At 36.6% G+C, this 13,904-nt stretch overlaps 1 protein-coding gene across 9 annotated transcripts in view; it reads right to left on the bottom strand.

Annotated features, from left to right (window-relative positions):
- Positions 1-13,904, bottom strand: part of PHF20L1 (PHD finger protein 20 like 1) — a gene marked incomplete at its 3' end in the record, with an annotated part of 62,606 nt that overhangs the window by 39,728 nt on the left and 8,974 nt on the right. For 4 of the 9 annotated variants that reach the window (XM_082753164.1, XM_082753162.1, XM_082753167.1 and 1 more), the window contains exons 3-8: positions 12,580-12,751; positions 12,345-12,429; positions 11,447-11,535; positions 8,650-8,712; positions 4,932-5,139; positions 4,145-4,273 (exon numbers count right to left, since the gene is read on the bottom strand). In XM_082753164.1, the coding sequence (XP_082609290.1) occupies positions 4,145-4,273; positions 4,932-5,139; positions 8,650-8,712; positions 11,447-11,535; positions 12,345-12,429; positions 12,580-12,751 (746 nt within the window). The remainder of the gene's footprint in view (positions 1-4,144; positions 4,274-4,931; positions 5,140-8,649; positions 8,713-11,446; positions 11,536-12,344; positions 12,430-12,579; positions 12,752-13,904) is intronic. The other 5 variants (XM_082753170.1, XM_082753166.1, XM_082753169.1 and 2 more) reach the window with 3 other exon arrangements.

The raw sequence follows: 13,904 nt of genomic DNA, 5'->3' as shown, positions 1-13,904 counted from the left end.
GTGCGTGACACTGAAATGTGTTAGCTCTCTGCTGAAATACCACGTTGATTTCTATGGACTTTTTTTCCCTAGTGTTCCACAAGAATAAAAGGCACTTTTTTTTCCTTCACTTTTTACATTCCATGAAGTCATGCTGAAAAGCAGTTATGTTTTAAGTAAACTTTTCAGAACACCGTGTGTATAATAAGAGATGCAAACCAATTGACTTTACCACTAAGTAAGTTAACTGCAAAGTAGAAACTTTTTAGCTCCATTATATTAATGCAAACATTATCAGTTAAGATTTAACATTGGGCCTCACAAAAATTTCATAACCTTTCCAGAAAAAAAGAAAGAGATAATTACCCTTCATGATGTACTACACACATCCTAAACCATTTGTAACTAGCTCCCTTTCATGCAGTCTTTTTTTGATTTCTATGCCTGCCTTAACAGAAACACCCAAAGTATAAAAAATGTGTTTTTAAGAAAACTACTATTGCTTAATTCTTTTAAAAGCTTTCTTAGATGAATCAAAATACTGTCCATATCAATGTATCTGAAGACAGTTTCCTGTCTGACAGTGCTTAAACGTGTCAAAAGCAAGAATGACTCACATACATTACACGATCATTTTTATTTCTAGCTAGATGCTTGGTGCCCAGCAAGTAAACCCATGAAACCAACCTAAATTGTCAGACTTGTTAATGTATTTCCCTTATTTCCTTCTTCTCTATCCTATCAGGCATCTCTCTAACCAGTCAGCAAGCCTGTGCAATGACAAAACAATTAACTCCAAAGCTTCTGGAGCAGCAGAACTAACTGCAAGTTCACCATCTCTGGTCAGTAACAACATGTACAAAAAAAAAAGTACAAGGTGGTAGAAGTGTTTTGTTCTCACTGCAGATGTTCTTCTAGGTATCAGTACAGTAGCAGGAGAGGTGGAAGCAAGCACTCCAGAGGCAAAAACTAATTAGAGAAGACATTAATACATGCTTAGCAGAAGATTTTCTTCGCCTTAGGGAAATGTGATTTCCCTCAGTAGTGAAAGAAAAAGAAGCATAGGGAACGATTTTATTTTATTAAACAGTGAACAGAGAACACCAGGAACTGATGCAGCCCTTGGGGCAGACAGAGAGAACCTCCTGCAACAAATACTAACTGCTGAATTTAAATTTAAATCCAGAAAAAGAGTTCCTTTCAAGCAGCTGCTTACAGCCACCTCATTTGCTCTATGTTCCCAGTGCAGTCACATAATCACAGAATCACAGAATTTCTAGGTTGGAAGAGACCTCAAGATCATCGAGTCCAACCTCTGACCTAACGCTAACAGTCGCCACTAAACCATATCCCTAAGCTCTACATCTAAACGTCTTTTGAAGACTTCCAGGGATGGTGACTCCACCACTTCCCTGGGCAGCCTGTTCCAATGCCTCACAACCCTTTCAGTGAAGAAGTTCTTCCTAACATCTAACCTAAAACTCCCCTGGCTCAACTTAAGCCCATTCCCCCTCGTCCTGTCACCAGGCACGTGGGAGAACAGACCAACCCCCACCTCGCTACAGCCTCCCTTGAGGTACCTATAGAGAGCAATAAGGTCGCCCCTGAGCCTCCTCTTCTCCAGGCTGAACAAGCCCAGCTCCCTCAGCCGCTCCTCGTAGGACTTGTTCTCCAGGCCCCTCACCAGCTTCGTTGCCCTTCTCTGCACCCGCTCAAGCACCTCCATGTCCTTCTTGTAGCGAGGGGCCCAAAACTGAACACAGTACTCGAGGTGCAGCCTCACCAGAGCTGAGTACAGGGGGACGATCACCTCCCTAGCCCTGCTGGTCACACTGTTCCTGATACAAGCCAGGATGCCATTGGCCTTCTTGGCCACCTGAGCACACTGCTGGCTCATATTCAGCCGACTATCCACCATCACTCCCAGGTCCTTCTCTGCCTGGCTGCTCTCCAACCATTCCTCTCCCAGCCTATAGCTATGCTTGGGGTTATTGCCACTGCGTAAGGAATGTTTTCCTTTCAGCTACTGTTTTATGATTCTTTTGTAGCCACTTTGATAGGTAGGCCAGCATAACCCAGAACCTTCCTTCAAATCATACACTAAAGCTCATCCTAGAGATCAATGACAACGTACAGATATTCAAGCACAGGAAATAAGCATGTAGGCAAGAGAAAATTTAGTCACCAATAGTCACATCTTCAATATGCTCCATTATAAGCAACAGTAAAAAAAAAAAAAAAAAAAAAAACACAAACACCACTATTACTGCAGAAGTGTGGTAACTAGAGAACAGTTACACAGAGTAACTACCAAGCATGACAAATTTGATCTTGTAATTAAAGAATTAGTTCATTTTCATACAACAATAATATTATCAACTAGAAGAGTACACTTTCATGGCAACAAACAGGAAGTGCTTTGGAACTAATAAAGTCCACGGCAGTAAGGTGTATTCTGATTATTAATTTCAGTCTGTATGAGTCCATTAAACTTCAATTTTTCCTCACAATGTTCCTTAGGAAAGGAAAACCTTTCCACTGGCACAGAAAAATATCATTTCTAGAGCTACAGAAGTTTCAGCTAGTTTTGGTATCTTCTGCTACTAATGTTCCAAAGGCTATGGAAAGGAAATTTATCAGGGCTGTGTAATTCCGTATATCCCTCTCTCTCTAGAGATAAAAAAGAGAGAGAGATAAAATGTAATATACCATTAGCACATAACATAGCCTTCTACTGCTCAGGGCAGCAATTAAATTGGGACTTGATTCAGTATTTACACCATATGGGCAAAGGAGCACAGAAATGTGGCTGATCAATCAAGCATCCATTAACTAAACTCAGTACTAAATAAGAAGCCTTCCAGAAAAGGGAGTTCTGGAGGCTGAATATGAGTTTTTTTGAAGACCACTTCCTTTACACATTCCATATCGGGCCATTTAATTTATTTACTCCTTCAGCTTAAAATATTGATTGAAAGACACTAAAATGGAACCATACTCATAAGGAAACTGACTAAATATCCTCAGCAGCTGACCTGTGAAAGGTTGCATCAACCAAAACAAGTTGAGAAAAACAAAAACAAAACACCCTCATCTTAGTTTAGTAAACCAGGTTAATTTTGCCTTATTTCTTTAAATACAACTTTTTACATAAATGAGCTTGCCATAACTAACAAAAAAATTAAATCTCACCTGAAGCGTAGAACAGTTTGTCAGACTTCACACAAAACACTGTTTACTCAAAAAAACTGGAATGCATTTCTTGCCATCTGTCCAAGAGGCACTCTTAAGACAGGCTTCACAATTTTTTCACCTAGTTTTTGAATGTATTATGATACTTTCCCAGCCCAGGCACAAAGATATTACCTCACTCTAAGTACTGACATAATCAATACTGGAAACACACTTTGCGTACGAAGAGGCCTAGGGAATGAGGCACACAAATTGATATAATTTTTCTGTATTTAAGTTGATTTCCATTGAACTTTGGAAAAAAGATCATTTTTCAAATTTTAAAGATTACCTAGTATTTGATTTCCTGTTGTATAAAATATTTTTATAACTATATGTTTTCCTTTAATTCCTTTCAGTAATAAAGTGCTTGCCTTAGACATTGAAGAAAACCACAAAACCAAAACTTTTTAGCTCTTCATTGCTTCAGTTAGAAGGTTAGCATTGCATACTTTTACAGAACATACCGTAAACTTATCAGCAATAGTTTTACTTTATGGCAAAATGGATTATTCCACCCACTCCCCCCACCCCCCCAAAAAATTAATTTACAGTGGAGCTATGTTAACTCAAGAAAACATTAAAGAACTTGTACAAACACCAAATTCACCCGATAGTACAGAAAATTGTGTGGCTGGAATCAAAACAAATACACATACTCAAGAAATTCAGAAGTTCAAAATGGTTACCTTTTCATAAAGCTAAAATCACACACACCAGCTCAAGTCAGAGACCATACTCTCAATTTATGAACAAGGTAGATTTTTATTACTTTATGTAATTACTTTAAAATTCTAAACACGTAAAAAGACCGATGAATACCTGCCAGGTGGATATGCTTTTGTGGATCTACTTTAATACCTTATATGGAAGCATTTGTATTTAACTACATTAAAACACACAAAAAAAATATCAACAACAAAAAATATTTTACCAGTGATCTTGTTAAGACGAGCTCTCTTTGCCTGAAACGAGTTTCCTAGATTACTTTTCCTCTTGTGTGATAACGTGCTCTCTGCCTGTACAAAGGCCATCTTTGGAACATCCACTACAGGAAATCCTACTTTTAAACATAAAGAGAAATCTAAAACACACATTTCATTAACATGCAACCAAACACAAAATGTTTAATATTTCAGAACTGGTATTAGAATTAGAATATTGGAATTAAGAACCCTTACAGCTATTAGAAAATTGAAACTGGCATATTCTAAAGATTTAGTATTATACACTGATTCATTAGAGGTGGATTTGTCATTTTTACTCATTTTTGTAAGAAACGTAGTAATTAAAGACTTAAAATAAACAGATTCTTATCAAACCAGAAATCATTTCAGCCTTTCCTGAATATGGATAAATGATCAACACTGGATTTTTATTTATTTATTTATTTTTAACAGTGTTGAGGGTTCTCTCACAAGTAACAGAAGATCCAGGTATGTGAACCAGAGCACACAAAGCCATTCAAAAGATTGTGTTGTCCTCATTAGAGGTAGTCAGAATTTGTGCGCAAGGGATAAGTGCTGACCTAACTTGAGTTAACTGATAAAAATTATTTCTTAACTGATTAACACTGGGTATCATACCTAGCATCCTACTAATAAATGATACATACTCCTCTAGAAATACTAGTTATTACTTTATTGCAAAGTTAAAAACGTGAACTCTAACTCAATGGTACCAAAAAAATCAACCTTATCTTTTAAAGAATCTCTTTTTACCAAATGTGTCACTAGATGTAGGCTCCTCTTCCTTTTTTTGGACTTCCTGCATGATTGTAGAGGTTGAGGTTTCTTCCTTTTTTGAAGGAACTTTTAGCCATTTTCGATCCTCTTTATCCTTATTGCTGTTTGCGCTGGTTCTAGGTTTACTTCCTGCTTTGTTCTTGGCTGCTGCTGCAGCAGCAGCTTTGACCAAAGCTATCCAATCCTCCAAAAAGGAAAAAATAGTTTAATAAGTATTAAAAAGTGTCTTAGACTTCAATAGAAAATACTTATAAACCCCATGGAACTTCATTTAGAAGTGTTCATGAACAGTTGAATTTATTATTGCTACTACTCAAGGAGTGGTAAAAATTAGCTTCCCAAATTGCCTAAATAAACCTGAAGTTTTATCAGTATATCAATATGCCACATAGATAAAAAAGCAAAAAGAAAAATACCTTCAAAAGAACATTGCATAGGAATACTGGCTGCCGGCATTCTCTGCTACCTATTTTGTGTATCATAGCTTTAGAAACCCAGGAGCTCCCACACCCTAAACACTGCCCTTTTTCTGATACCTCCTGGTATGAAATACACCGTTGCTATTGTTGCTCTAATTTATGTTATTCAAAACTGAACTTGACTCAAAGCATAGTCCAGCCAGTTCCAGAACTGGACAGAGCTCTTCCTGAATTACACAGATAAAGCAAGGACAAGTCTTTACTAACTGTATCTGCATTTGCAGAGTAGCTGTGGACAGCGCTCTTTTTGTATTACAAGTTTCATTCAGTAATTTCAATGCGCTATAATACAACTGAATTTTAGAATCCATTTCTAAAGGTAATAAAGTATGATTTTGGATGATGTCTTATCTGACCATACACAAACATCTAACGAATGAACAGCAGAAGTTGCAGTCCAAATTCATCTACCTTCCAGCATGTATATGAAGTCGTTACCCTATAGTCAATGGAGAGAACCCCCAAGGCCCAGGCAGCTCTTTCCATGAGTCTGAAGTGATCAGACTTCTGTCCTGTGTCTCCTGAGTGTCAGGGATCAATCTGATTGCAAAAATTGTGTGTTTATCTTCATTACGAAAGTACTCGTAGAAATATTTTAACATCAAGGTATAGAGTTTTTCCATGGAGAAATGACGTGAAATGAAAATCAATAGCAATGTTCATCCTCTACCAGTAAGTATTATGCATATGAATGCAGCTTGAACATTGATGATTTACTACATTGCTACAAGAGCATTTTCAGATTTGCACTGACAAATATAAAAAAATGATAAGGATTTTTTGTCTTTTTCCCCATGAGTTTTACAAATAGTAGAACTTTTCTTCCAACTTTAAATTAACCGCATTTTACTCTGGAATGTTTCCTTGTTATGTTAACGTATGAGGCACCCAAAGCATCTTGACTTTTGCAAATCAATCTCATTTCAACGTAACTTTTCTGTTCTACTGAGGTCTCTTTGTCTTCTTTGATGTACGAGAGCACAACACAAATTACTAAAAGCATTAATTTTGCTTGTGTTACGTTCTTCCTTTGCCATAACTTCATATGTACGTCATTGCATGTTATGCATTGTGTCAAGCTTAAACACCAGGAGGTTCGATGCCTCCAAAAATAAAGTCTTCCACAACTGAACTGCCAATGCAAGATGCATACACTCAATCTAGATAGTAGCAGAATAGTTTGGAAGCACTTTAGCAATGCTTGCAAAAAACAGGCAGCTACCAAAGCCATTTGGTGACATGCCAGCCACAAAGAGCATCTCGTAACTGCCAGCTGCGTACTCAAAGACACACATACCTCTTTTTTGGCCAGGCAAAAAGAGCACACACATTAGCTCCAGTCCATCCAGAGCCTTGCCCATCCAGCAGGACAAAAAAACGATTGAGCTATTTGTGCTGGTGAGGAGTTAGGAGACCTGAGAGTGGAAGTCTTACACTGTACTCTGGCCAAGGGATGAAGAGGATCAGTAAAATGGTTGGAGCTTGGATCTTACGATGAAAGTGCATGAAAATAGCTTCTAAAGAGTCCTTTCATTTCCAGTCAAGCTAACGTACACTGAAATCAGAAACTTTCCAAAGAAGATTTCAAGCTTCGAGGACCACACTGGCTAAGTAACCTGCTTTTGTTCTAGTGCAACACGAAGGGCTTTAGTTTTTTTATTTCATTGTTCAGTTACTTTCCATAAGACACAGAGCTTACAAAGGATGGCAGAACACAACTATGAAACAAACAAAGCTTAAACATTCAGAAGCCACAGCAGACATTAGTTGTGGTGATACGTATTTTTACAGGTTAGTATTTAAAGATTAAACTCAGTGGAGAGAACCTTGAAAGGGGGAGTGGAAAAGGTGATCGCAAAAGGTCCCCTCCAACCTCAATTTTGTGATTCAGAGCTGGCTGAAGCTCAGTGGGTTCATTTTTTATTTTGGCTCTGCAGTACACATAAGCACTGAAGTGACACAGGTAATTCCTGGTTTTTTTTTGTTTGTTTTTTTTTTTTTTTTAAACCTTGAACTCCATCTGAGCTGCACCTGTTAGGACTACCTAAACATCTGAGATGCTAAGGTGACCATTTCTTTTGAATAGCACAGTAATTACAAACATCTTCTTGAAGCAGTATCTTTTTCAGACTTTTTAAGAGAAAACAAACAGCGAGAGCCTAAAGCAGAGTGCATTCTGAAATCTATCTCAAGGCTGTCATAAAGCAACTACTGTCAATCACAAGAGCAGAACATGATGTACAATAGATATCACACGCTAGTCACCAAATTTTAATAGCAGGACTTGCTCCTGGAGCCTTCAGTTATACACGAAGCCAAAGATCCAAACAAGAATATATATTATAAATGAATAAATAAGCTCCTCCCAAAAAAAGTTTTTTCTATTTGCCCCTGGTGTCCTGATTTTGTCATTTTACTGGCTATGGTTTTGGAACGGCACCATCCAGCCTGATTTCCCATTTCCCATGGTATCTCACTCAAGTAAATGTTTTTCACTTACATATATTTTTGAAAAACTTATATTTTCTTTTTTTTTATTCTAAGATTCATCTTTCAAGCAAGCTGAGACAACTGCAGGAGAGAAGTAATGGGACACTGTAGTTAGAAGAAAAATCAGTACTTTATCGCTAATGAGAAAAACTGTCATTATACTAATTAGATTCACTGAATCAAAGCACAAGAAATTGCACAATCAAGAAATACGTTAGTAGAAGTTTCCCAACAGCCTTGCACATTAATTAGCTAGGACACTTGCATTTTAAAGTATTCCCTTGCATAATCTTAAACCTGCAAAAGCGGGAATTCAAAAACAGAATCACTTCTAAAATCCAACCTTTGTGCCAGTAACAACTCACATACATCACTCTCTCTTCGCCTACCTACAGCCTAGGTGTATCCTTCTCTGTAGTCCCACAAATTCAGCTGTTTTCCCTCTCCTGACACGCCACAATTTCCAGCTGCCACACATTCATACATACACATACATAAAACACCATCAACCTATTGACTGGCTGATTCCAAAGCAAGACTGGATTCCTTACCCTCACCTTTCAGATTCTAAAGGGTCTGCCCCACCTAGATCTTGGCTCACATTGTCTCCTGTCATATCTTCTTTTTTCCTCTGTCCCAATTGCAAATCCATGCTTTTTCCTCAGCTTCCTCTTCCTGTGTGCCAAGTCCCCTCCCTCTCCTTCAAACCCCTCCTCAAAACTCACTTCTTTTGGTTCGATTTCCGTCACTAATCTCAGCTCCGGCGCTATCTGCTCCCTCTCGCGCGCCTAATTACATCAAAGATAAAACAAAAAACATGAAACAGAAAAAGTAAGTTATCTGAATACTTTATATGTGCTCTAACAAGGGCAGTCTTAATATTCCCATCTTTTTTTTTTTTTTTTTTTTTTATTTTCCTCTCTATGCTTCTTTATCCACAATTCTGTGATTTCAATAGATTTGAGCTTCTCTGCAGAAGAAACCAACCTACAGTCTCATTGCATGGAACTACACAAATACTTCCCACTCTTCTTTGAAAACACTGTCTTTCCAGCCTCACAGCTAAGTCTTATGAAACACAAACATGTACTATAGCTTAAAAATGGCGTATGAGCATTAGTGTTTACAGACTCTTACTTTAAGACATGCTAAGCTCAAATAAAACTAGGTTTCTTGCTTTTGAAAATAGTATACCACTACTGGCACCAACACACTTAAAATTACTGACAGAATAAGTGTGCTGGCTTAGGCATTTGCTTCTGAAGAGGATAACCACTGTTCCTGTTCTGGTTCTGTTCAGTCACACACTTTTGGTTAGACAAAGAACTAAAATATTTAAGAGTAATATTCACATAAAAATGGATCTTTAATATCTTCTTATAAGTACATTCTACCACGAATATTTACTTGCAAAGAATTTGATAGTCCTTATCTCTTTTCCTCCATCTAATCCAAATTCTGCGTGCTTAGCATACACATTCCAAATGGATCTTATATTTGTTAGACTTGTTAATGTTCTACATCTTAAAGTAGTATCTTAAGCATCTGCTTGCCTCCTGAAACGAAACTTCTCTTTGGAAAAAGACAAAAAAACATAGGTTTACATTAAGCATGAAGTGTTGAGTCTGCCAACTCCACTATGTTCCAAATCAAAATCTATTCCTGATTTTTTTCTTTTAAACCTAAATAATTTCCAGTAAATGTCATCTAAAAAATATGTAATGCATAAAATCAAAAACATTCATTAAAGTTCTAAGCCTAGGCAAAACTTGGTTTCAGATTATTAAATTTAAAGAACTTAGATCACATTTATCTTCTTATATACCACAAAAATATCGCAAAAGAAACATTTTTGTCATAGCACAATGATTAAATAGACGTTGTGGAAAGTTACTTTTGCCTTCAAAAGCTACAGCTTCATGCCTACCTTGAATTTTGCAGAATAAAATACTAGAACTACAATCAACTAGCAGTACAGAAAGCTTCCTTGTGTTGTTCTTACTTCAAGATAGCTTTTAAAATTCTTAATCCTTCTTAAGAAGCATGAGTTTAGCTCATTTATTCTGTCTGAAGTCTTCACTGAAGCCATCTACTACTGAGATGCATGAGACTGACACCGTAAGTTTCAACCATTATGCAAAATTAGAGATAATAGATGAGCTGGACTAACACTAAGCATGTCTGGACACCAAAGCGGTTGCTAATCAACATCTGTAAGAAACTGATTTTAAGTTTTTTTAAACTGAAAACGCCTAGTGGTAGTAACCTGGGACTACACATGGCTCCTAGGACAAAGTGCAGGATCGAGTAAAAGACTTGATCACTGTCAAAGGACTGTTTTAGTTCAGTCAAAACCACACTATCCATGTTTGCCTTTTTATAAAGGAAAATGAAATACTCTAGCTTCCTAACTTAGTATCATATTGATTATTATTATTATTTTTAATATTTACATAGAGCTGCAGTAGTTATTGCAACACTACAGCAAGAAACCAGTGGCAGCGTGCCCATGGATTTCAGTTTAATCTCTTTAAGGAAAAGTACTTTATATGGTACAAGTGTTGCCATCACAATGTTACAATATTCTGTGTAGATATGATCAACTCAAGTATACATCCACCTGCAACAGGTAGGCCAGAAATACAGAAACATTTTCAGGCCAATTATATTATCTATCTGCTTTTATCACGTAAGCAAAACACAGATAGTTACAAGAGTAATTATGAAATATTGAATTGTATTCCTCAAGTTAAAAGTTATAGTCTGAAGAAAGTTGGGAGCAAATAAGAACAATCTTTCTATATATATATATTTTTTTTTTATCTCAAATCGTTTCAGTGGACTAATTTCTCATTAAAGATGAGAACACAAGATAAACCCAACATCATTTCCACTGAAAGCATGCATCTGTTTTTGATGCTGTTTTTCTTTTTTGAGTAAAGATATGCCTAGTTACTCAATCATATCCTCTGCTTCACAGCCTTCTTCTGCTTCTGCTCAGCATTTCTCCTTCAACAGTGACAGGGCACTGTTCAGAGATAAAGAAATATTTATGTTAGAACCCCTAAACGTTTTGATACGGGGGAAAAAAATTACTGAACAGCCATGTTAATAAGAACACGTGGGCAAAAGTCTACCACTGTAGCAAACAAGAGGGTAAAAAATAATTAAAAAATAAATCACCAGCACAAACCACTGACAAGTAAAAGCTTTTTTTTCCTGAAAGGCCACAAGACAAAGGAGAATGTCTCTGGATGTCCCTGCTTTTGTGAACCATGCAAGACAAAACTCTGGGAACAGATTAGTCAGCAACAGAGTGTACAGCAGCTAGACGTATCAGATAAAGGCATGACTATGTGAGCAGCACACTCTGATATATCATCCATAAAATGGTGAAGCAAGACAGTACAGGCCCTACAATAAATATTAATCTAAAACTTGTTGTGCTAGACAACGTTCTTACGATCTCAAGATGTAAAAAATCACTATGAAACCTAACAAAAAGACGCCTAATATTCTTACCTGCCCTTTTGCATCCTCTGGCATAGATTTGATATGCATCCTCTTAAGACACCGAATAACACCATCATAGAACTGTACTGTGAACGTTCCTAGAAGAGGATTGATGGAATCACTATGAGTAGTTGAGAAACAGACAACTCATTACTATAAAAGCTTTATCAAAATACTTTGCAGACTATATGAAAAAGGTAACTAAATGTTATCTACAGGCTTAATCAAGAATTTTAAGAAAAATAAGACCCAAGCCCAATGAAACCCTGCTTTTACATTGCCACTCTTTGTCCACTTAGACACTTTCAACCACGTTTATGCTAACACAACACTTCTGCTCATAATTCATTGAAAGAATCAGGTAATATTTAAGCTGCCACACTAAGGTAAAAAAATCAATTCACAATCAAATCCTCATCTGACTTTTACTTATGTTCACTAGAGATATTACCCTATTAAGAAGTACTGCATATAAATTAATTTGTTCCACTTCCCAATTCTCATTATTTTTACCTCATCAATTGAACTTTAAAAAGACCATTTCCTGAAACAATTAAGAAAATTTAAATCTGTCGAGAGTAGCCCAAATCAGCACCAAGTACACTATAACTATAGCACTATGCAAAAGATGTTTTGCCCAGCACTGAACAAGCATTGAGCATTTTAATCTTCCAGGATAAATTTCGATATTCTAACCTCAGATGGATAAAAGATGAACATATTACCTTTGACAGAATAGAAACATTTTCACCAGAATATTGAGGCAGTGAGGAAAACTTTACATGCATACCTTTTTATTGTTGATTTTGTGTTTGGCTTTTTTGTTTGTTTTGTTTCTAAGTTGACCACAGCAATGGTATAGCACATGCAAACAGTCCTTACCAGTGGACCAGAAATGAATACATACCCTCTTTATTAATTGCTTCTATCTTTGCTGGGTAATATCGACAGTCTGTCCAACGAGCTAGGACTTCTTCTCCAGGTTTAAAATCCTATTTTAAACAAACGGTATTAATACTTTGAACCTTTAGATTTTTTTCCAAAGACGACTTAAACATTTCATGCTAGACAGATTTAACGCAGGAAATCAAGTAGGACAGCTTACCAAAATGAGTCAAAAACAAAATACATGTGCCACTTACAACAAATTCTTCATCATCTTTCAGCCCTTCTTTCCTTAATGCTGGTCGCTCCAAGGGTCGTAACCTGTTGCTGTCCCAGTAAATCCACTCATCGTAGCGATGACTCCAACGTTCAAAATGGACTAACATCTTCCCCTCCTCATAATCTATCTTCTCTATACGAGATGGATACCTTGAACAACAAACGCACAATGGTAAATTCAGAATTTTTTTCTTTTTTTTCTTTTTTTCTTTTTTTTTTTCCCCCTGTTTATTTTTCTTTATGCATACATCAGTACTTACATGACCATTCAAGAATTTATATTAACACCTTGCACTGGGAAATCCCCAAGCCTGAAAAAGGTCACAATACTAAGCTACATGCCATCCTACTATGAGTTTAAGAGCAATCTATACACATTAGTGATATTATCAGCTTCATCGCAGATGTAAACCTGAAACACCCACACTGACTGAAGCAGGCATTAGCAGTTTGTGTTTTAACAATTCTAAAACCTTTGTTTATTTGAAGCGAATGCCTGTAGCAGTTTTTGTTAACTTGGGGATAGGTAGAACATAAAATTGTTTGAAGAGTACGTCCTTTGCTTTTAACATATGAAGTGTTTCATTAAACTGATTGATTTCAGACAAATCTGAGCAACTGATCAAACCCAGAGGTCAACAGAATACTTCTACCTAATGTAAGCTACTTATTAATTTGTAGATCAGCTTCAGTGATTGCTGCCATTAAATTTGATTCATATCAACTATGTTTTAGTAGTCATCTCTCTGCAACTGTGCATGCATTAAAATAAGTATGTCAGTTGAGGTATGGATCTTACTCTCAGCAAAGATGGTATGTGCTCCGCAGAACTTACCAGGGCTGAGCTGCAAGTCTGAGGCATCTAATTTGGGGCATGGCAAAGATGCAACCTGGATTCTAATTTGGGAACCATAAAATTTGAGATTACATTTTAAGGAAAAAATGGTGAATTTCTCTAACTTCATCAACTACTATTCTGTCCGTTTCTGTTTCACCGAAGTGATTTATTTAATAAAGCTGTAGTAGGGCAGCAAGTCACAAACTTACTACATTTTCCCCACCAAAAATCATTAGATTCCCTTACTTCCACTGTGAAATGCAGAGAAAACTGGAATGAGGCAGAATTCAGATCCTCCTACCCTTAACAAGAATATTGAAAGAGATTCAAAAGTGCAAAGAATCTGATGAAAAAAATGAATTTGTTTATCAAATTTTCTCCAGAGTTTATATTCTGGGTACCACAACAAAACAAGAAACAATTTCTTGTGTTCAAACAGCAAATATAATAGTAAAATAGAGGAAG

The sequence above is a fragment of the Aythya marila genome (assembly GCF_965140915.1).
Source record: "Aythya marila genome assembly, chromosome: 2".
Classification (NCBI taxonomy): Eukaryota; Metazoa; Chordata; class Aves; order Anseriformes; family Anatidae; genus Aythya; species Aythya marila.
Note: the sequence above shows the minus strand (reverse complement) of the source record. Positions and strands in the feature narration are given on the sequence as shown.